A 26,070-nucleotide genomic window follows, 5' to 3' on the forward strand; every position below is an offset into this window, starting at 1 on the left:
GAGAGTACCTGAAGCAATATGCCAGTGACGAAAAAGAATAGGACGAATGGGTAGACTTAGCTATCCAAAATTATAACACTAGCATACATGAAGGAACTAAACATACACCATACGAATTAGTTATCGGAAGACCTGCACGAATACCTTCAAACCACTACTTGAAGACGACGAAATTAGGACATATGACAATTATCTGATACAATTACTTACTAGATTACATCAAATTCAAACAAGAGCAAATAATAATTTAGTAGAAGCCAAAGAAAAACCAAAAATTGGTTACGATAAAAAAATTAATTCCCAGATATTTAAACCCGGAGATCAGGTATTTTTGTTAAAAGGCCCCAAACCTGGGAAATTTGGAGATCAATACACGGGACCGCATGAAGTATTAGAAATAGTAAATAGAAACAATATCAAACTCAAACTGAAGAAAAACAGTCGTATCGTACATCCGAACAGACTTCGAGTATCTTATATTACCCTAACTCCAAAAGCAAGTTGAAACACCTGGAAAATTTTCAACATTCATTACTCAAGTAATTACAACTTTTTTTATGTATCGCAAATTCAGCACAATCATCTTCTTTCTGTACTTACTACATCTTCCGGTTGGCAAGGGAATAATCGAATATGACTGTAGCTCTGCTTCTTCAAACATCACCACTGTATCACTTTTAACCATTGCAGAATGTGACATACCACCACAAAAAGTCAATTCCACCAAGTTAAAACTCCAACTATTACAAGCTAATGATTTTCATTTTGTAATGGTAAGCCAATGCAAGATGGAAATAGACCGTATCGTAAAAAGATGTGGAATGCACTCTCATACTATGGACGTAACAAATGGCAAATACGCATATATACAGGAAACATCTCGACAAGCATGTTTACATATTCATTGGTATGGTACAGCTAGGATAGAAACCACATATATATCAGGACTGAAAATTAATCAAACCATAAGTAGGCCAGCAACTTTGGCTGGAAAAGTCGAGAACGACGAAACGTACGTGTTACGAAAGCACTTTCACTGACGATTATGGAAGCTAGACAAGCGTCGTGGTATTAGCAAATATAAAAATCACACTGCAAGAATACCTAGCTACTATGAAGATCAACAATAATCAAGTTATACTCCGATCAGGAACTCACTGTGAACTAAAATCAGGTTACTGTACTGACATTGTGGGAGGTAACACCTATTGGGATGCCATCCCCGATTCGTGCAAAGGAAGCAGTTACGGAGTTTTATTTGATGAATATACAATCAAAATGCAGGACAGCAATGACGCCGAATCCCAAACAATATATTCCATCTCTACACAAGATACTATCTTTGCTCTAGCAAGTAGAGGCGAGGTAAAGTCGTACGGTTATCCCTTGGTAAAAACTGAGCATCCGAAACTATTCATCTTTAAAACTTTTACTGACCTGAGCATCTTTAAAAAGGTACACAACCCGGCAAACACAGACATCTTTACATACATGAATTCTAAATTTATGTATATAGAAAAATATTTCCGCACACAACTAAACCAGCTTTATAGGAATATATTATATCAGCAATGTTATCTCGAGCAAAAAACGTTACAGAACGCATTGACGATAGCAACTCAATCTCTAAATATATTTGCATATCATTTCATGAAAGCACCGGGTTACATTTCGATATTAGCCGGAGAGGTAATACACATCATTAAATGTGTACCAGTGGAAGTTCAAGTGGCTCTAACGCTCAACTGCTACACTCAACTTCCGGTGACAAGAGGAAACAAAACTTATTATTTAGCACCACAAACTCACTTACTGCTTCGTCAAGGAACACAGGTCAACTGCAATCCCTTAACACCTGTGATGTACCAATTAGGAGAAGCTTGGTACAAAATGATGCCAAATCCGATAGAATCCATCTCACCAACTATCTTGAAACACATGACTAAGCCCGAATGGAAATATACCAGTCCGGGAGCACTAACCATCAGTGGCATTTACAGTAGAACTGATGATTTGGATCGGATAATGAATTACCCGGGTATCCGAGTACCCGCTCATTATCTGAAATATGTTGAAAATACCCGGGTACCCGGGTACCCGCTCATATTACCCGTACTTTTGTTATTCGTGTTTGTTTAAATTATTGTAGGAAAAACTTTCCTTATTACTCGTTTCTAGATTATGTATCAGCTTATTTTGTTGGGTTACAATAAGAATACATGAGGCGGATGTAAAAATCGGCTTCCAAAATCACACACTTCCTACTCTCTTTCCTAGCTTCCTCCTCCTTCGCGTTCTTTTTTCCTACTACTGATTCCCGCTTCTTGCGTCATCTCGCTGGCGCTGCTTACCCTAACGTTGTGTTATCGGTGCCGCCCTGGCCACGACTCGCCGCATTTAGCCGCGTTATTCGAACTTACTTATATGCTCGTAAACCTAATCCTACATTATCTGCCTACTTCATGTCAAACTTCTGACCGTCTCGATGACATACGTTAATTTAATTTCGTAATCAGATATAACCTGCATTTAATAACTGCGTTTGCTATTAATTATGTCGCGTCCAAAAAGTTGGGTATAGAAATATGCTGTTCCGTCAGAAGATAGAATGCAGGCGAAATGTAAAGTGTGTGGCCTCACTCTAAATTATGTATATTTTGCAACAACTTCGTTTTATGGATGTGATTATCCATTCTTTGAGTCCGATTGCATCATTTCTTCTGACAATCTTTTATTACATAGACACTCGAGTAATACGGATAATATGGATATTCAAATAATATAGATGATGCGAGTAATATGGATAATACGAGTAATACGGGTAATACGGGTAATACCCGGGTACCCGGGTACCCGGGTATTTCCCGTGAATTTCGAATAGTGAAAGGGTACCCAGGTATCGTCAGCTCTAATTTAGTCAATCGGATCTGGACGAATTCAAGGATCATATCTTATTTCCAGCAGAACGACCTTCTGTTCTTAACACCCTTGCAAGAGGAATGATGGGACAACCTGCAACTATCCACGACGGTTCAATTACGAATCTCCTAGACGAAGCATCGATAGAAAAAATAGCTATTTCAACATGAAACCGAATCTGGAATCGATTCTTGACCTTCGGTAATATCAGCGCTGGCATATTCGGTATATTTGTAATTTTCAGAATAATCAAACTGATACTGGATACAGTATTACAGGGAGTTGCCCTACACAACGTATATGGTTGCTCCGCATATTTAATAGGAGCACTCTAGGATTTTTGGACACAATTATTACTTCTAATTGGCGGAAGGAAGGTCGCCAACCAAAGTAAAGACTCCACTGAGTTACAAGCATTCAACGTCGAGTCTAATCAACCCCCTGCAATTACTTTACAGCCTCCTTCTACCAACCAGGTTAAAAATCTACGTCTTCATCCTTCTCTCCCACAAGAGGAGGCAACTGCATACTCCTTCAATCTAAATTCCCAAAACTAAAATTCGATTAATCTTACAAAATTATCTTTACATATTATTCTAGGAAATGGCCATGAAGAATATCGACACCAATCAGCTATCCGTATAGCAGCATGAAAAAGTCGTGCCACCAGTATAGATGATGTGTATACATGCATCGAAGAAAAAAATAGTAAAACTATTATTTTTTGCATACAGGTGGGTATCTATATGTTTTTGGAGTCGCTGAATTCGAATTTGATATCAAAATTTCGAAATTCAAAATGGCGGATCCAACATGGCGAGTCAAAATTATAAAAATAATCGGATTTTTATGAAAGTGGGTATTTTTTCCAACACAAAAATGGCACAACTAATACATTTCTGCCTTCATAGTAAAGTTCACAACCAAGCCTACTAGTGGCTTAGACAGATCAGAGTTTCGCCAGTTATTAATTATTCCGTGCAACTACCTCGTGCATTTTTAGGACCATCGTGAGCTATCCAGCGGAAACCAGCTTCCTATTCTTGGCGCAAACTTGGATCATCCATCCTCACCGACACGCCTAATTACACTCTTCATTTTCGACAAATAGCATAGATCCAGCAGTAAGTTATTTATACTTTCTTTTGCCTGAGTGACCCCTGTCTTTTCATTTTCTTCTTTCCTTCTCTCTTTTCTTTTCCTTTCCTTTGCTTCCTTTTTTCTAGTCCCTTGGCATTCCGCCTTAATTGTTAAATCAGATGCCAATGGCCCAATCTTTTCGATCACAGTCGGGCATAACGAACACGGAATTTTGTTCAGACCGTGATTGTATATACATATATGTATACGTACACATTTATAAATCTTACAAATTCTCTTTCATTGTGAACTTCCGCTTAATCATCAATAAAACAAGTTGTTTGTAATTGTAAGCCAATTACGTTTTCCAACTAATTATTCTCAACAGAAAATTCTCCCTTCCCACAACTGTCGCTCATGGTCCTATCCCAGGTAAAAGAATTCAGTTCCTTGACCTAAATAAAGGACTACCGACGTACGTCCGCGCCAGATAAAGGGGTCATTCCGATCCTTGATCTGCACCGCAGACTTGCGAGTACGTTGAAGCTTGTGAAAGCAAGCGTCAAGTTGCGTTCCTCCTCCAAGACGTAACATGACAGTATCGCACATTTTCGAGGTAAATATTTTTTATATTTTTGTAAACATTAAAGGTGCATAAAAGATATTACTTTACATACTTTTATGTGAATTTTTATCCACAATATTGTATGGCAATGTCTGAATTTTATAATAAATAATTAAAACGTTTTCTTGTCATTTTTATATAATAAATAAGACAGATATTATTGTATATAGGGTGTCCCATTTTAAAGGACCCATTCAAGTATTTCAGAAACACTGCGTTAAATCGAAAAATGCTTAAGACAAAAGTTGTTTAGCTTGAAGGGGGACATAGGATAGCACTTTGTTTATAGATGGCTCCATTTTCGAGATATTTATTAATTATCAATTTTCTTAAATGGGAATCCAAATTTTATATTATATCATCTTTTTCTACCAATTAATTTGAACAACTTTTGTCTCAAACATTTTTTTATTTACTTAATATATTTTGAGTTATTTAAAGGAACTTGGCAACTTTTCCAACATTTACCTTACGATATCTCGCTAACTATTTGTCGAAAGAAAAAATGATATTAGATTTTTTTACTTTGTTTACTATCAAGAGTATACTACTATAGTAGTGCCCTAACTTTTATTAATTTAATAATTTTGAAATTTCCAAAGGTCGATAAGTTAATAAAGTTAGGGCACTATTATAGTAATATATTCTTGATACGTAGTAAATAAAGTAAAAAGGTCTAATATTATTTTTTCTTTCGACGAATAGTGAGAATAGTGACGATTAGTGAGATATCGTAAGGTAAATGTTGGAAAAGTTACCAAGTTTTCCTTAAATATCTCAAAATATATTAAACAAGTAAAAAAATGTTTCAGACAAAAGTTGTTTAAATTAATTGGTAGAAAAATATGATATAAGAAAAAACTGGAATTTCCACTTAAAGAAATTGATAATTAGTGAATATCTCGAAAATGGCGCCATCTATAAACAAAATGCTATCGCTATGTCTCCTTTCAAGCTAAACAACTTTTGTCCTTAGCATTTCTCGATTTAACGCAGTCTTTCTGAGATATTTAAGTGGGTCCTTTAAAATGAGACCCTCTGTATGTGTGCATTATATTTTTGTCCTGTAAAAAATAATAAAGATATTAAAAATATTATAAAATATAGTAATACATAAAATTATAAAATAAAAAAAGTTGGTATTGCGAGGACTTGAACACTCCTCGGACGTAAACGACAAAATATTAGCGCGCGCTTTAGCTTTCGCAGCTATCGCACTTCATGCTTATTGATTCCAAGTTACTATACTTAACATGTAGCTGTTTTTTTAATTGCAGATTTCTCGCAAACAAAGACCCATGCACGCAAACCCTTTTAGGGTTTTTATGTACTCAACTTCCCCCCCCATTCGAATGAAATATGTCTCATTCAATTATCGTTTTACATGTCTTGCCATCTCCTTGTCAGTAAGTAAGCATCGAATAACATTTTGCAAGAAGAAAAATAGTCTTAGAATTTGTTCAAGAACATGATATGTTAAAGATAAGAGATTGTTCCGCACCACTCTGTATATCTATATATTAGGCTGGAAAGTTCTTTCTCACGCGGTTTATTCACCAGATCTCGCCCCATCGAACTCCTATCTATTTCAATCACTTCAACATCACCTGGCTGATGAGTATTTTAAAATAGTTGATGAAATGCGAGAAAACATTGATGACTTTAACGAGTCAAAACTGTGAAGTTTCTTCCGCGAAAGCATTCGTCAATTACCCGAAACATGGAGTGAAATCATCCAAAATAATGGAGATTATTTCGACTATTAAATATGTAATATTTGTTTTTTTGCGAATAAACTATACATTTCATGAAAAAAGCCGAATTAATGTATACATCTGTTGCATATATTTTGCTGAATAACGATACTGTGCATGATAATGTATTTTATTTTTTTATTTGAATTATTGGTTTTATAGAAACAAATAAAACAAATAAAAAATTTTCTATCGAAATCAAATTTTCTAATGCATATTCTTATAAGGAAAAGTATTCCCCGTTCCTCACCGATTTGGATATGTTGTAAAGCATCAAAAAATATTTTTCTTTTTCATAAGCACATCTCGAAGTTTTAAAGGTTGAAACTTCTTGAAGAAAATGGCTTTTTTCATTTTTAGATCTTCTAAAATACGAAGTATATGAAAGAACGTTTCAGACAAAACGTTTTGCAGTATTTTATGCTGTTTGGAACGGTGTATTTAATTAAAAAAGAAATGTCAAATTTTTAACTATCCTGCCTCCCTCCATTCATTACATTGGCAAAATTTTTAAATTTATGCAAGGACAGAAATTATAGACCATTGAATACCAAATCCATTCATATACAAAGTGATCCAGTAACAGCTATTAGCACCTTGAATACTTTCGAAACTAGAAGTGTCAGAAAAAAATTTGTCCAACAGAAGTTGCATTGTACAGAAAGGGATATCAGATGGTAGTTAGGATATTTTTATAGGTGGAGTTGCTTCCAAGATATGACGCTCACCTTTGTTTTTTTAAATGGAATGCTATGCTTTTATGTCTATCATCTGATAGCGGCTGTTAAGACGAATATAACGACCAATAACACAAGATTATTCAAGGTCATTAAGGTTGCTTACGTTTTCAGAAGGTAGTGATGACCGTCGGCATCGAGACAATATTGTAATCTTTCTATCGCCGATTCAGTCGTACGTCTTATCACTTCGGAACTTATTGAAACACAGCAATGTTTATGTTTATGTTTGAATCCTCTAAGAGATTCCAATATTGGAATCTCTTAGAATTCATTTACTACAAGTTCACATGACGAGATAATCATAATAACATTAGTATCAATGAATCGATCGATCGTGCACGACGTTCGCAAAGCAATTAGATATGATTCTTATTTATGGAGAATATCAACAAAACGCAGTGAGAGCTAAAACTTTATACGCTGAGCGTTATCCTCATCGTTCTCATCCTTCACGTCAAACGTTCAAAAATTTATGCAATAAGCTGAGACAGACTAGAAATTTCCTCTTTTATAAAGATGACCGCCAAAAGTCAATAACTAACGAAAAAAATGAAATCGGTATTCTCGCAGCTGTGTTTCGAAATCCTCACATTAGTTCGCGTCAAATAGCACCTGAGTCTGACATTAGCAAGAGCAGTGTTTTCTGCATTCTTCGCTGTCATAAGCATCAACCATACCATCTCAGTCTCCATTAAGAATTAAACGGCATGGATTTTATGAATTGGGTAGAATTTTGGACTCTACATTAGATACAGAATAACAATTTATTCTATCATTCGATATTATTTACGGACGAAGCAACATTTACGAATCATGGTAATGTTAATTTACATAACATGCATTTCTGGTCAGTGGAAAATTCTAAATGGCTACTGCAAGTCCAAAACCAGAGGCAAGGTCGCTAAATGTATGGTGTGGAATCATTGCTGATAAAATTATTGGTTCTTATTCCATTGAAGGAAATTTAAATGGCAATATGTACGTTACATTTATTCGAGAAATATTAGGTCTTTTGCTGGAAAATTTACCATTAGATGCACGACAAACAATGTGGTTTCCAAATCTGAATTGGACGCGGAGGGTTTATACCATGGCTGGCTCGTTCCCCGGATCTAACACTTTTAAATTTTTTCTTATGGGAAACCATAAAAGATATTGTGTACAAAGAAGCATTAACTACACCTGGAGATATGCGGCAACAAATTATTAGGAGCGCAAAAAAGTTCTGAGCCTTTTTTTGCAAAATTCAAAATTTATTTAAAAACAAACAAAACTATATTAATCAACGAAATATTCCCTGTTTGCATCGATGACCTTTTGCCATCTTTCGGGCAGCTTGCGAATTCCCTGATGGTAGAAGCTCACCGGCTTCGAGGCGATAAAGTCATCAATGCATTTTCGTATCTCTTCAAGTGTCACAAAATGTGTATCAGCCAAGAAATGCTGCAGAGATCAAAATAGGTAGTAATCGGAAGGCGCCATGTCTGGGCTATACGCTGCGTGCGGGAGCAGTTCCCAGCCTAACGCAAAGATATGGTCCTGAGTCACTTTCGCAACATGTGGTCGGGTATTGTCATGAAGCAGTATCACTTTACGACGTCCTTTGCCAGTAAATGGCCTCTTTTCTTCAAACGCATCGCTCAAATTGCTCAATTGTTGCTGATAGCGATCTGCCGTTACTATTTCACCCGGCTGTAACAACTCATAATACAATACACCTTTCCAATCCCACCATATGCAAAGCAAAACCTTCTTGGCGTGGATATTGGTCTTTAGCGTCGATGTCGAAGGTTGAACCCAGGGTCAACCCATGATTTTTTACGCTTCGGATTATCATAAAGTATCCACTTTTCATCACTTGTAATGATTTGGTGCAAAAAATCCTTTTTCCGGAACCTTGAAAGCAAAGTGAGTGCCGTGTCACGCCGTCGATTTTTGTTGTCTTCGGACAGTGCATGCGGAACCCATCTGCCTTCCTTTTGAACTTTTCTTATTGCATGTAAACGTGTGGAAATGGCTTGTCGCGTAACGCCAAGTTGCTCTGCAAGCTCCTTTTCAGTTTGTGCAGAGTTTATATCCAACACTGCTTGCAGTTCGTCCGTTTCAATCTTTTGAGGGCGTCCAGCACGCGGTTCATCTTCAAGACTGAAATCTCCTTGGCGAAATTTTTGATACCACCTTTTACACGTAGTATAACTTACAGCGTTCTCTCCATATGCAACACAGATCATTTCAGTGGCTTCAGCAGCATTTTTCTTCAGATGGAACGCGAAGTGGATGGAAAATCGAATATGCTCTTTTGTTATTGCCATCATGAACACTGCTGATTTTAAGGTTATGTGCATTAAACGCCAAATCGCACGATGTTTCGAAAGACTAAATGTCACTGCTTTAAAACCGCAAGAAGGCGGGAAAATTAATGCAATTTAAATTGTGGTATCAGTAGTATGAAATCTAAGGCTCAGAACTTTTTTGCGCTCCTAATATTACAGCATGTACTTCAATAAGTTCTAAGTGATAAGACGTGTAACTGAATCGGCGATAGAAAGACTATAATATTGCCTCGATGCCGACGGTCATCACTTTAAGCACCTTCTGTAAACGTAAGCGACCTTAATGATCTTGAATGACCTTGTGTTGTAAGTCGTTGTATTCATCTTAACAGTCGCTTAAATGTCTATCAGATGATAGACATAAAAACATAGTATTCCATTTAAAAAAACAAAGATAAGCTTCATATCTTGGAAGCACCACTTACAAAAATATCCTAACTACCATCTGATGACCCTTTCTGTACAATGAAACTTCTGTTGGACAAATTTTTTTCTGATACTCATAGTTTCGAAAATATTCAAGGTGCGAATAGTTACTGGATCACCCTGTATAATATTAGAATATGATATTTAATATTTCGAAGAAAATTCAAAACGAGAGAACTTTATGGTATATATAGAGCAGTGATGACAAGTCATAGGAAAAAGTCGCGCATGCGTATTGAGTAAACGCGTGGTAGCTTCATGGACATATACAGGGTGGGGCATCTAAAACAGGCCACCTGAATAACTACCATAGTTTTCGATAGAAAAAAATGTTTGAAATAAAAATTGTAGAAAATCGAATAACGGACTTGATGGTGACCTTGAATCTAACCTTGACCATGATCTTCTAGGTCATTTGGAGATCAACTTGCGTTTTTTAAATGGGAACCCTTATTTTTTATTACATTGTTTTTTTTTTACCAACTTTTTTTAATTTGAACAACTTTTGTCTAAAACATTTTTTGATTCGCCTAATATTTCTTGAGATATTTGAGGAAAACTTGATAACTCTTTCAATATTTAACTTACGATATCTCGCTAACTATTTGTCAGAAGAAAAAGTGGTACTAGACTTTCTTGCTTTATTTAATCTCAAGAATATATTGTTACAATAGCGCCCTGACTTTTGTTAACTTACTGAATTTTGGAAATTTTAAAATCATCATATTGCATGTGCGTGTGCGTGTGCGTGTGCGTGTGCGTGCGTGCGTGCGTGCGTGCGTGCATGTGTATGTGTGTCTGTATGCGTGTGTGTGTCACAGTAGAGATAAGTACTTCACGGTTCGTCGCTCCAGTAGTATTTTTTGACTCCAAACTCTCTCCACTGTGTGTGTGCATGTGTTGTGACCCTAAAAAAGACCAATTTTGTGTGAATGTGTTTCTTCAGTCAAAGTTCTCTCCCCCCTCTCTCTCTCTCTCTCTCACTGTCTCTCTCCACAATTCTTCTTCTCCTTCCCCTTACATTATTTTCTTGCCGTTACTGCAGAAGATGCTCAAAATGAGTCAAAAAATACTACGGGAGTGACGAACCGTGGGGTCCTTATCTCTATTGTGACACACACATGCACACATACACACACATACATACACACACGTACACACGTACACACAAGAGGCATAAATCCGATCATGCAACCTCCACGCGGTACACCTTGAGTAATGCGAACGCCGGCGGTATGTCAACTTTGAAGCTTCATATCTTGGGAATGACTTACGCGAAAAACAAAACAGGTAGTGTTTTGAAAACATTTCGATAAGAGCTACAAGAATATGCAATAAAAAATAAGAGGTTCCATTTAAAAAAACATCGATCACATTGAACTGGCCTTGATAAAGTCATTCAAGGTCAAGTCCATATTTTTATCATATATCCCTCTTAATATCCTACAACTTTCGTCTGGAACATTTTTCCATATTTAAAGCCGTTTTCGAGATCCAGGGGTGGGGTCGGACTTTACAGATACCCTGTAGAACGACGTAGCAAATACGTGTGTGACGCACTATTTGTATAGAAATTTCAAATATATATGTCCTGAATTATCTATCCATTATCGAAATACTTGATAGATAATAACATACCACTTTGTTTACAATCAGATCTTTCGAAATTTGTTAAATTTATAATGTTAGATTTAATTATGAAAATACACTTCGGAAAGCTCTAACTAATTATACGAGCAACGTAAGTTTGCCAAGAAAAATGATTATTAGATCAGAAGATTTACTAGATTAAAGATTTATTAGATTATTAAATTTATTGGGTTATTAGACTAGAAGATATATTTAAACTCGCTATGTCTGATACTCGTCACATTCGTTGTTGTTATATGAATTTGAACATATCATTCATCTCATGCAAATAATAGTCATCTGTGTTTTCTGTTGAACCATATATTCGATTATGATTGTCTATGTTTGACTCAGTTAGTGAGCGATTAATTTAATTTATTGAAATCATTTTTCTTGGCAAACCTACGTTGCTCGTATAATTAATTAGAGCTTTCCGAAGTGTATTTTCATAATTAAATAGATATGAAACACGCTTTTAATACAATGTTACAAGTAGCTCCATCAAGAAGAATTGAAACAGAACCACCGATGTTTAAAATTTTTTCTTCATATATTCTTATCGAATTGCACTCTTACAGATTTCAAAGTGCCGAGCGTACAAATCATGATCAAGCAGTGTTAAAAATAGCGCATAGAAATGCGACAACAACCAAAGTTCGCGCTTACATAACTTCTATTTCATAGTCTTGCGTACACAAATTAAATCATTAAATCGTATTGTACACAATGTTTCCAGTTGCATATGTTGCTAGTATACAGAGTGTTCCGTAAGCCGAAGTAAACCGCTCGAAAGATGACTAAACAATTCATCACTCCTATAGTATTTAGTGACTCCAAACCCTCTCTACCGTGTGTGTGTGTGTGTGTGTGAGAATTATATGATTATATGAATGAAAAATTATATGTTCGAAATGACTTTCTTCTGCATGAATACAGACTTTAAGCTTTATTTCTAAGGAATCTCGAACTCTTTATAGCATTTCCGGATTTTTCCTAATGTTTTCAAATTCATTAGCCACATTTTTGCCTCAGCTCATGGACATTATTAATTGGCCGTTTATAAACAACACCTCATATAATCTTGGAGTCTAAGTACAGGAATGATGAATTGTGAAGTCCTGATTTCTGCCAAGGGATGTTAAGCGGGCTATACCTCCACGTGGTAAATCCTGCATATTGCTAAAGCAGTTCACAGCTCTTATTTGACTTTAGTTATGTTTTGAAACTCATAAAAACCATCTCATGTTTCAATTTTGACAAAAAAATTCGAAAACAAAGCAATTTAATCGCATTTTAATCGCAGCATCTTCTACATTTTTTCTTCCTCGACAATATAATTTAGTTGCCTGTGATAATCATTAAATATAAATGAATAACATAATTTCATTTATTTGATTTATAATATACATTTTCCAAGAAGCAAAATAACATCAAACATGTAATATAAATGCCTTTTGATATATTCACTGAAATATATACTAAACCAGAAAGAACATTGCCACTTTGCTTTTGGAGGATGTGAGAGGGGAGAGAGAGAGAGAGAGAAAGAGAGAGAGAGAGAGAGGGAGAGAGAGAGAGAGAGAGAGAGAGAGAGAGAGAGAGAGAGATATCCAAAGTCCCTCTCTTATCTTTATCTAGCCCACACTGTTTTTATTTCAAACAAAAATGCAGCAAAAATAGCACATTAAACTAATGTGCTAAAAAAGAATTGGTCACAGTATATTACCTAATAACACAAAGTATGTACATAACATTTATGTATGGAACATTTATGTTCCAGTATCAGGTTAAATGTAAACGTTATACAGTACACAGTTTAGCTTGATACTGGGCTATATATATGCGGAAACATAAAATATGAAAATAATAGTTCGTATTTAGTGCATATTTGTTTATAATTTAAATATATATAACTATCATAATTTTTTTACTATTAGGTGGTAATCCGATAATGTCAGATGTTGGTGGAAACTCTAGATATATAACCAGTGCAATTACTGTTTCTATACTTGCAATCGTTTTTGATCTTGTTTTCGGAGGACATTCTTCATTCTCCGAACTTTCACTAGATAGAACATGTGCACAAAAGGATAAATGTCAATAAAACCGTTTTTTGAGCCTTCTTCGATTGGCTTGATATTGTGAGAAATTATTACTGTTGACGTATCTCACAACCCCCTGAAATCCGTTTTTCGATCGGTCAATTAGAATCGAAGATAGAGCAGTTTGAAGATTGTCGATTTGCTACACTTTAATTCAGAACTCATCATAAGTTATATAACTCATTCTCTAAGTTATTAATCAATTTTGGCCATCAAACTTTTTCAAAACTATGCGTACGTATGATGTTGAATATATGTAAAAGTCGTTGATCTAGCTTCTTAGACTGATCTTGAAAATGTCCTCGTTTGAATAAGACCAGTAATATGGTTTTCGCGAACTTTTTTTACGTTTCTGGGAATCAAAAATAGCTGTTCTGTTCCGAAATCTTTATAGGCATGGTAATGTAATGTACAAAAAAGCATTTCTGCATCATCAATTTATACGCTATGGACATAATATCTCAAGATGTGATTTTCATAAAAGATAAATGGAATTAACACTTCAGAATGATAAAGCAGTAGCAATAGGATACAAATTAGTTTTATTAATCGTAGCATATTCTTTTGCTGATATTTATAACTCTGACTAAATAACTGTCGACCTCAGTCATTTATCATTGTAAAGGATGTAGTAAGTACGTAAAAAGTGCTTTTGAACTTTTTGTTGGTCGATCCTTTCTTAATGTAGATTTTGTGAGAAAAGAAAACATAATAGTATGAAACGCGTACGAAATTGCCATTTTTCTTACAAACCATATATTCTTTCTCAGATATAATACATCTTTTTATATGTATTAGGTTGTTCGGAAAGCTTGTTTCAAATTTCGCGCACTCCACATTTCTATGTAATCATTAAGAACAAGGGCGCTCTAAACGATTTTATGTTTGTCAACAAACATTCCCGGATCTATGAGCCCGCTAAGGAAACTTCACAGATCTTCCTAAGTGCAACTATTTCGTCAGAAATCAGTTTGAAAAATGGAGAACCAAAAAGTCCATTTTCGTCATGTGATGCTATATTGCTTTAAACGTGGCTTCACGGCTTCGCAGACCCTGAATGAGATGTTCTCAGTATATGGAGATGCCTGCGTCACTCACCAGACAGTTCGAAAATGGTATCGAAGATTCGAAGCTGGCGATTTCAACATGGAAGATCAAGCTCGCTCAGGCCGGCCTCAGGAGGTTGATGAAACGCTTCTTATGGATCTCGTGCACGAAAATCCTCGAGTGACAGTTAGAGAACTCGCCGATACTCTGCACAAGTCTGTTTCCACCGTGCATGACCATCTGAAGAAGCTAGGATTCTCAAGTCGACTGGATGTGTGGGTGCCACACGAAATGAATGAACGGCAATTGCTGGAACGTGTGAACGTCTGCGATATGCTGCTTCAACGGCACCAAAAAGAACCGTTCTTGAAGAGGATCATAACAGGCGATGAAAGTTGGATCCTATACAATTATGTTAGCCGCAAGAGGTCATGGGGAACCAGCGACGCGTCTACGCAAATAGTGGCCAAGCCGGGGCTTCACGCGAAAAAGGTTCTTCTGAGTATCTGGTGGGATTTTAAGGGCGTGGTATATTATGAGCTTCTTCGACCAAACGAAACCATCAACGCGGCGAAGTACAGCCTTCAACTGGACGAACTGAAGACTGCCATCGCACGGAAGCGCCCTGAATTGGCCAACAGGCATGGAATTGTTTTCCATCATGATAACGCCAGACCTCACGTCGCAATGTCTATCCGTAGGAAGCTGTTAGACTTCGAATGAGACGTTCTTCCTCTTCCTCCATATTCTCCCGACCTTGCCCCATCTGACTACTATCTATTTCTTTCTTTAAAAAATTTTCTTCGAGACAAGAAATTCGAGTCTTTGAAAGTCCTCAAAAGTCATCTTGATAAATTCTTCGCCAATAAGAAACCTTTATTTTGGAGCAAAGGCATCATGCAGCTTCCTGAAAGATGAGCCAAGGTCGTTGAACAAAACGGTACATATTTGCTTCAATAAAGTTCCTCTTTGTGTAAAATATTGCGCTCTTAATTTATTTCAAAAATTTGAAACGAACTTTCCGAACAACCTAATAATTATCATCACTTTTGCAGATGCGGACGGAATATCCTGCAACTCTGAAGATTCTGACATTGTAAGTACTACATTAGCCTCGTTATTGTGCTTTTTCGAAGAAAAATCAGTTGTTGCTTTTTTTTCGACTTTGCTACAAAATGTCGGCACTCGCACCGAGTAATTATCAATTGTTTGGATACACTATTATGTTATCTTTTCTCACAAAATCTACATTAAGAATGGATCGATCAAAAAGAAGTTCAAAAGCACACGTACTTTACAATGCTACCACATCCTTTACAATGCTAAATGGCTAAGACCGACAGTTATTTAGTCAGAATTAAATATCAGAAAAAGAATATGCTACGATTCATAAAACTGATTTGTATCCTGTTGCTACTGCTCTATCATTCTGAAGTGTTAATCCTATTTATGTTTTATGAAAATCACATCTTGAGATATCATGTTCATAGCGTATGAATTGATGATGCAGAAATGTTTTTTTGTACTTATATTACATACCACGCCTAAAGATTTCAGAATAGAAAAGCTACTTTTGATTCCCAGAAACATAAAAAAGTACGCGAAAATCATATTACTGCTCTTATTCAAACGAGGACATTTTTAAGGTTAATCTAAGGGGCTAGGTCAACGACTTTTACATACATATATTCAACGTCATACGTATGCATAGTTTTGAAAAAGTTTGATGGCCGAAATTGATTAATAACTTAGAGAAATATAACGAGTTCTGAATTAAGTGTATCAAATCGAGAATCTTCAAACTGCTCTATCTTCGATTCTAATTGACCGATCGAAAAACGGATTTCAGGGGTTATGAGATACATTAACAGTAATAATTTCGCACAGTATCAAGCTAATCGAAGAGGGTTCAAAAAACGGTCTTATTGACACCCATTCTTTATCTATGATCACATGTTTATTTTGTATAATATGTTATATATCATATCATTACAATGAATTCGTTTTAATCTTGTAGTATAAGAAAATATGCCTAAGCAGTCATGAAGCATAGCGCAATTGCAGAGAAATAATATAATATATCCACGGTATCTGTTTATTCGGATAGCGCGATATTTATGTTTATCATGAAGTTCCTTCATATTGAATTTTCTTCGAAATATTAAATATCATATCATCATTCTAATATTATAAGTGGATGGATTTGGCATTCAATGGTCTATAATTTTTGTCCTTACACAAACATAAAAATTTTGGTAATGAATGGGAGGGAGGAGTAAAAAACAATTTTTGACAATTTTTTTTTAATTGAATGCACCGTTTCAAGGAGAATAAAATACTGCAAAACTTTTGTCTGAAACATTTCTTCCTCGTATTTTAGAAGATATCTGCTAAAAATGAAAAAGGTTATTTTCTTCAGAAGGTTGTTTCAACTCCTAGACTTCGACATACGCCTGTGTAAAAAGAAAATATTTTTTATGCTTTACAACATGTTCAAAGCGCATTCAAATCAGTGAAGACAACTGGAAGCTGAATACCTTTCTTTGTTAAATGATCACATTTCGGCCCATTAAAAAGTTTTAATAAAAAACTGAATAAGGCGGGGGGAGGGAGATTACTAGTTTTATTTCTTTTAATGATACGAAAGCAGTACTTTTTTCTGTCGGTACGCAACGGTACGTTATATTGGTACCTTTTGCTGACTCAGCCGTTCATTTCTTTTTTCAAAATTACATAGTTCTGAGAAAATTGTAAAATGCCCATAGATATACACTATAATACACTACGAAAAGACGAGTGATGATTACGTTGGTACTTTCCTTACTGAACATTCAGCATAATGATTTTTTCAGGCAATGATTTCACTGTAAGTGTATAAGTGTATAAGTGTGAGTGCACTCTGTTTATTTTTTTTGATAAAACTAAAAAATATAATGCATATATAATGATTTTGTTGATATAATTATATTAAATTTTTGTCGTTAATTATCTCACCGATTATGTGACCGATAGCATATAATTGAGTGCCGGAACCTTTTTTTCCTAGAAAAGAAGCATTGTACAAGAAATTTTCCACTAATGAAAATACTATTTATTAAAAAATATTAATAAATAATTTTTCTATTAGTGGAGAATGTTCAACAATTTTCATTTCTTTTATTATTCCAACATTTGAGGAATATAATAATAATTGATGAAAATAAACACCTAATTTTTATTCCCTTTTTTTGAAGAAGTATAATTTATCAATAAAGGATATAAGAATATATATTTATAAAAGATTCCCCTCTTAACTTTCGACAAAAAACACCCCCTAAAGTTTCTCTGATAGAAGGTCATCAAACGCGTCATCATTCACGCAAAATTCAATGAAAAAGATTATATAACTCAATATTAACGTACCGGTATTTGACTCGTACGATGAAAGAATATTAGGCAGCACGTGCCACACGATATCCGCAATTTGTTCGACATAGCGATCACTGATCTGAATCAAATGACGAAGTGCTTTCGCAGCTAAGTTCATAAGACTCTGCGGGCGACCAGCCTGCACAATGACCTATTAGCAGGCAAAGAATGATCACTGTGAGCCTATCACGGCTTACTTTTTAACGAAGTCGTTGAATATTACAATATCACTTAACGAAAGATGAATGCTTAAATAATTTTTTCCTTTCGGCAAAGTGCGCTCATGTCAAATGCGAATGACATGGACACACAATAATTTCAATTTCATGCTCGGTATCGTTTGCAAAAGAGAAAATATATAAGCTTTGTACTTGCCAATAAGTGACGAACCACTTTGTCGCAATTAAACGCCAACAACGGCTTTATATCACCGTCAGACTCCTTCAACCACAAGTCTAAGACTTGTTTCAGCACATATTGCGGAAACTCAAGACATACGAGACAATGGTGCAGAAGATCAATATGGTGAGTGTAAAATTCGTTGATTTGCGAATTATGTAGGATTCTCGTCAAATGAACAACCGCTTTATCATAATACTTTACCGAACTAGGACACGGATATGATATAGACGTCACCTGCGAGATCCAATACAATTAAAGCATAGCAGATAGTCAAGTGATGAATTATACTTACAGCGAACAAGAACCATAACGGTTTTAAAACAGAGACTGATATCACTTTAGACGGCGACAGTAGCATAACTCGGGCGATTAACGACTGCAGAGACACTATGTCATTTCTAAAAAGAAGCATGCAAGTGGCAATCAATTCGATTTTGAATCTGCATCTTAACAAAAAATTTTAAGGAAAAAAAAGCATGATGTGTTCACTCTTGTCGTTTCTTAATTGCAAAACTTTTATATTTCGTAAACATTTAAAAATGATCGCTAGTGCACTAGTAACGTCATTCAGCTGATATCTCAACAACCGAAGAATAAGAAATTCGCAAAATTAAATTTAGAGAATTTTCAGATTTTGGAATATCCGGAATAACTCAGAAATGAATCAACAAAACATACTGTGGTAATATAAATTCGGAGACTCTTAAAACCATTTGCAAATTCTGAGATTTTTGAAAACCGACAAAATCAGACAACGGTCGTTGTATTATTTCGACATGCAGAAATATGATAAAGCAGAAATAATAATAAATATTTTTCCTTATCTATCGTAAAGCAAGGATCCGTGTGATATAACAAATAATAAACAAACAAACTGAAAAATATAATAATGAGGAGAAGATAACATCATACTCTCGAGTGCCGTGAAAATGATAGTACAGCAAGATCAAAAGCGCAGTTCCAGCTTTCCCGTGACGCGCTATCGCATTATTCCATTGATCCACGGAATCTTTCGGCAACTCAAGAAGACCTTGGCGCAAAATATTCGTGAACATATTCGCTTCTTTGGAGAATATCTTTTTGCCGAGGATGTTTAGGATCCGCGATAGCAATATGCAAATGTTCCTCCCTAAATTTTCCCTATAACATAAAATATTATTTCGACATATCCTTCATTGTATCTTTCTCGCTAGTTTCGACGCACAATTATTTTTCCATAATAACACTCAAATTTTAATAACTAATTCATTGCTGCAGGACTTACAAGAAGAGTGTTACAACTGTCCCTCACCGATTTGAATGGGCTTCGGATATGTTGTAGAGCATAAAAAACTAAGGGATACATATTTTTTTATATCGGCTTCGGAGCATATTTAGCGGGTGAAATCACCCCTTGAAAAAAATAGCCGTTATCGTTTTTATCAAATATTTTCTAAATTATGAGTCATATGAAAAAAAGTTTCAGACAAAAGTTTTGCAATATTTTATGCTCTTTGCAACCATGTGTTCAGTTTTTTTAAATTTCTAATGTTGAACTACTCCCTCCCCCTCTCGTTACTCTGGCAAAATTTTTAAGTTTTTGTAAGGACAAAAATTTTAGAGCATTAAATATCAAATCCATCTATATATAATATTAGAAAATGATATTTAATATTTTGGACAAAACGCAATGAGAAAACTTCCTAGTATATATGCCGCTCTGCCCGAGTAGATAGATACTGTAAGTAGGTACGCTGTGATATTTCTCTGCAATTGCACTATGCTTCACGACTACTTGTGCATATTTTCTTATGCTATAATTAATCGTAATGATATGATATTAGCCTCACGATGCTCGATTGTGTTAATGATTTTCTATATGTTAACTTATGAAGTTGTGCACGGAGCTCTGCATGGCAACCTTCACGATTTCGACAAAAACAATAACACTAACAATTCAAAATCATGAACGTTGTCATATAATGTTCTATATGCAACTTCATAAAAGTTAGCGTATAGAAAATTATTAACACAATCGTGAGACCAGTTCTTTACACAAAATAAACATGTGAGCAGAGATAAATCGCATATATAACAACGTAGCAAATGCGTGTGGGGCGCGCTATTTGTACAGAAATTTCAAATGTATTACTCAAATGTACTTCAAATGTAATACTCGATAGATTATAATGTACCATCCTGTTTACAAACAGAGTTTTCGAGATATATTTTAAGTCTTTCTGCCGTCTGGTACTCGTCATTCGTCCTTGATTTTTGAGCGTGGACGCATGCCAATAATAGTCAATGTTTATTATATCTCTTATCGCACGCCAATAATAGTTATTGTTTATTATTGAACCACATGTTCGATTTCATTGTGATTGTCTATGTTTGATTCAGTTGGTGAACGATTACTTTGTTGAAGTTGTTTTTCTTGACGAATCTGCGTTGCTCCTTATTTTTGTTTAACCTACAGGTGAATCACGTTTGTTATCGAGGTCATTGGGCGCTGTAGGATTTTGACTTTTCACACATAATACTTGCAAATAGCGGGGCTTCGGCGTTTACTGTTGGTGAGTAACGTTTATCTAGTCATGAAAACACTCAACTTTCGTTGACCGGATTCGCTGACGGAATATTTTATAAATCCTTCATTGTTACAAATAAGAACTCTACACAGACAAGTTCCGAATAACACAAACTTACATACAAGGTCATCGAAAAGTATCGGACCCCCCTAATATCTTCAGTTAAAATGCATTTTGAAGAAAATGTCCAATAGCAAAGTTATATGGTTTCAAGCGGGGAATAAGATTATGACCTTGACCATGTTCCTCAAGGTCATTTCAAGGTCAACTTTATTTTTTTAAATGGAACCCCAACATTTTATTGCATATTCTTATAGCTTATCTCTATAGCTCTCCAAAACATTATAATAAAACATTTTTTCATTACGTACTTTTTGAGTTATAAAAGTTTGAAGTTAACAATTTTTTGACACAAAATATAAAATATCTTGTAAAATATTATTTAGTTTTCATTAATCATAACCTTAATACTTTTGTGCGCGAAATAATGAGATCAATTAATTGGTTTAAAGAAAATACATTAATCGAAAAGTATCGGTTCCCCCTAATATTTTCAGTAAGAATGCATTTTGGAAAAATGTCCAATAGCAAAGTTGTACGGCTTCAAGCGGTTATGCTAGTAGGCTATGGCGGAAAACTGCCCGAAGGTGATCGTGAGAAGCTGCTCGAATGCGTGATGTCCGAAAGCGTTAGCGGGAATCTGCCCGAAAGCGTTGGCAGGGCCGATCTTTATTGTCTCTCTCGCAGGCACCAATAGTAATACGAGCTCTTGAGCAAATAATGCGGATCACTGATTTGAATCTTTGATGCAGTGCTGTCTTCTTCTTAGCAAGCAGCAGTCATCTCGTGGATGAAAACGAACAGCCCCAAAAATTCTTTCTGTAACAAAAGAAGCCATTGCGCTTCAATTGATTGTCCCAAACATCTTCATTTTGTTTCCAATAGCCCAGAATATTTTCGTAAATATTATTAATTGATCTATTCGATTTTCAGTTGCTCAACGAGCTTTTTGGTAGTGCTGGTTGAAATAAACAAATCGATAGTTGGGCCAACACTTAATAATTAGTATTTTTCTCTACTTAATTATTTAGATCAATTTCCTATCACTTACCTGATTAATTCTTCTTTGCTCTAATTAAGAATGACAGAGCTTTCTGAAAGAGATCGAATAACACTATTAATGATGCGAGGATGCGGAGATCAACAAAGAGGATATAAAACAATAACGCGATTATTTAATAAAAATTTTCGGAATGAAAATAATAGGATCTCCAAAAGTACTATAATCCTGTGTAAGTACTATTCAACGTTTCGAGGATATTGATAGCGTTAAAAGCCGCCCAAGATCTGGTAGACATAAAACAGCAACAAATAATGATAAGGCATTAGATGTTTTAGTCTTTCGTTGAAAGTCCCCACATTTCCATCAATCGCGTTGCACAAGAACACGAAATCGGTTATGCATCTGTCAGTAAAATTCTGAAATTAAATAAATAGCATCCATACAAATTCCATTTGGTCCAAGAGTTGTCCGAAGACGATTTTAATAGACGCATCGAATTTTGTGATCTTATGATGGAGATGATTGTCGACGATTCTCTATTACTTAATAATATTATTTTCTCTGATGAGGCAACATTTGAACTGACTGGAAATGTAAATAGACACCATTGTAGATACTGGAGCGACGTTAATCCTCACTGGAAAAGAGACAATCATACCCAATATCCACAAAAAGTTAACGTATGGGCTGGTATTCTTAATGGTAGACCAGTTCTTCAATGGTAGGCCCTTTCTTCATTGAAGGCAATTTGACAGCACAGGTATACACATTCATGCTTCGCGAACAAATTGTTCCAGCTTTCGAGACATAGCTGGTGGAAATATGGATGAAATTTATTTCCAACAGGATGGAGCTCCACCTCATTATGGTGTCATTGTCCGTCAATATTTGAATGAGGTCTTTTAGGACAGGTGGATAGGGCAAAGGGGTCATATTGAATGGCCACCTCGGTCTCCGGACTTGACCCCACTTGACTTTTTTTTGTGGGGTTACTTGAAAAGTAAAGTTTATGCCACCAAGCCTCAAGATTTAAATGATTTAAGAGGGAGGATAACTCGAGAGATAGAACTAATACCGCCGGAAACGTTCCGGAATGCGGTTTCAGCTGTTTATAACAGATTGGCACATTACCAGGCTGTTGAAGGGCAACAATTTAAACATTTGTTGTGAATTGTTTGGTACAATTGAATATTTTGCCCAAGCTGACCAATTGGAATGAAATTCGCCTTAACTGGCCGGAATCACACACCACTCTTGTCTTAACTGGCCGGCATCACACACCACTCTTGTCTTAACTGGCCGAAATCACACACCACTCTTGCCTTAACTGGTCGGAATCACACACCACTCTTGCCTTAACTGGTCGGAATCATACACCACTCTTGCCTTAACTGGCCGGAATCACACACCACTTAACAAATTGTTAACTTCAAACCTTTATAACAAAAAGTAGTTAATGAAAAAACGCTTTATTATAGTGTTTTGGAAAGCTCTCGAGATAAGCTATAAGAATATGCAATAAAATGTTGGGAATTCCATTCAAAAAAATAAGGTTGACCTTGAAATGACCTTGAAGGACATGGTCAAGGTCAAAGTCAAGGTCATCATCTTACTCCCCACTTGAAATCATACAACGTTGCTATTGGACATTTTCTCCAAAATGCATTCTAACTGAAGACATTAGGGGGTCCGGTACTTTTCGATGACCCTGTATATGCATGATACAATCAAATATGTTATCTCCGCGATTCCCGAATGAACTATCACACAAATGTCACGAATTATAATTTTTATATTTTACTATTGAAAAAAGTCAAAAAATTACGACTGGAACATACGTATGGATATTTGTAGATTTTAACTATGATTATTAAAAGTAAATAATTGATGCACGATTAACAGCGTACTAGCTCAATTGTCTTTATTCTCGTTTGTTTCCTGAATCACATATTTGTGAAATATATGTTTATACTGCAATTTTACAGAAAAGTCAAAGTGAATAAAAAAGGGCAAGCGTATTATGCATGAAATGCATTGAATATGATAATATAACACAAAATTAAAAAAATATTAACTAGATATACTAATATGTTTATTGTAAGACATTATTATGTATGTGTGTGAATGAATTTTATATTATCGCTTAAATGTTATCAAATATGATTTCACCTATTTAGCGCATAATATAATTTAATAATATATTATAAAATTTAAGATTGACAATTATATATACAATTAGAGGCCTGTAAAATTTTAACGACAATTGTAAAACGCGTATAACTAAACTAAAAAATGTTTTATATAATATTAATAAAAATTATTGAATCAATACGTATGAAAACGTATTCGGTCATTAATTTGACAGAAATAAATTACTAACAAAAAAATTGTCTCCTAAAATTTGAAACGCCTAGCTTCTAGTTTTCAGCTAGCTGGCGTCCAACTTTCAGCTTTCAGCTGGGTAGCGTCCAGCTTTCAGTTGGATAACGTCCAACTTTCAGCTGGCTAGCGTGCAGCTTTTATATTTCGTAATCATTATATAAAATATTGGGTTAAGTAAAAAGTTTTCAGCGTTTTCCGCTAGATGGCTTTAGTGAGGTCATATCTTACGATGTATACGTCGCATCTGGTCATTCTATACTGCGACTTAAAGGTGACATAACGCTTTAAAAAAAGTTCTTTGACAGTTTTGTGTTTGGTGAGGCCAGTTGTGTGTTAGAACGTTCCAAAATGGAGGTAAAAAAAGAGAAAATTCGATACATTCTTCAGTACCACTACGACCAAAGGGAAAAAGCGGAGCAGACGGCCAAAAAAATTTGTGCTGTTTATGAACCCAACACAGTATCGAATGCAACAGCAAAGCAGTGATTCCAACGATTCCGTCCTGGTAATATGGACGTCGAAGATGAAACACGCTCTGGTAGGCCAATCGTCGAAAATGTCAATAAAATCATGAAAATCTTCGAGTCGGACCGGCATGCGAGCACTTATTCGATTGCCCAGGAACTGAAGATTAGCCAGAAAACCGTTTGGAACCATTTGCATAAGGCTGGTCTCAAGAAGAAGCTCGAGGTATGGGTGCCACACGAATTGACGCAAAAGAACCTTTTGGACCGAATTCATGCCTGCGATTCTTTGCTGAAACGTAACGAAATCGACCCATTTTTGAAGCGGATGGTGACTGGCGGTGAAAAATGGGTCACATACGCGAACAACAGGCGAAAAAGATCGTGGTCCAAGCGCGGTGAGCCGGTCCAAACGATCGCCAAGCCCGGATTAACGGCCAAGATGGTTTTACTGTGTGTTTGATGGGATTGGAAGGGAATCATCCACTATGAGCTGCTCCCATCGGGCTAATCACTCAATTCGGACCTATACTGTCAACAACTGACCAGATTGAAGCAGGCGATCAACGAGAAGCGGCCAGAATTGGCCAATAGGAAGGGTGTTGTGTTCCATCAAGACAATGCCAGGCCGCACACATCTTTGACGACGCGCCAGAAGCTCCGAGAGCTTGGATGGGAGGTTATGTCGCACCCGCCGTATAGCCCAGACTTGGCTCCAAGCGATTATCACCTTTTCAACCATTTGCAAGATTTTCTTGATGGTACAAAACTGGCCTCAAGAGAGCCTTGTGAAAATGAGCTGGTCAAGTTTTTTACCAATAGGGACGAGGACTTCTTCAATCGCGGAATTATGAAATTGCCTTCAAAATGGACAAAAGTTATCGAACAAAACGGCGCATATTTGATCTAAACCCGATAATCCTAACTTTATTAATTTCATTGTCGAAATAAAGAGAAAAAACGCTCAGAACTTTTTACTTCACCCAATATATATAATATATAAAAAATATATATAATTCATTATATAAAATAAAACAAGCATACGATCAGAAATAATATAACTTAATGTTTTAAGAACATAATGGTATAATCTCATTATGCCCAAACATGTGTAAGTTTGGATTATGTA

At 35.6% G+C, this 26,070-nt stretch overlaps 1 protein-coding gene across 1 annotated transcript in view; it reads right to left on the reverse strand.

Annotated features, from left to right (window-relative positions):
• LOC105191819 (uncharacterized) overlaps positions 1 to 26,070 on the reverse strand; it is a 114,676-nt gene that overhangs the window by 74,464 nt on the left and 14,142 nt on the right. The window contains exons 7-10 of the mRNA XM_025308070.1: positions 19,378 to 19,605; positions 18,758 to 18,863; positions 18,439 to 18,699; positions 18,058 to 18,214 (exon numbers count right to left, since the gene is read on the reverse strand). Coding sequence (XP_025163855.1) covers positions 18,058 to 18,214; positions 18,439 to 18,699; positions 18,758 to 18,863; positions 19,378 to 19,605 — 752 coding nt within the window. The remainder of the gene's footprint in view (positions 1 to 18,057; positions 18,215 to 18,438; positions 18,700 to 18,757; positions 18,864 to 19,377; positions 19,606 to 26,070) is intronic.

The sequence above is a fragment of the Harpegnathos saltator genome, unplaced genomic scaffold, assembly GCF_003227715.2.
Source record: "Harpegnathos saltator strain DR-91 unplaced genomic scaffold, Hsal_v8.6 scaffold138, whole genome shotgun sequence".
Lineage (NCBI taxonomy): Eukaryota > Metazoa > Arthropoda > Insecta > Hymenoptera > Formicidae > Harpegnathos > Harpegnathos saltator.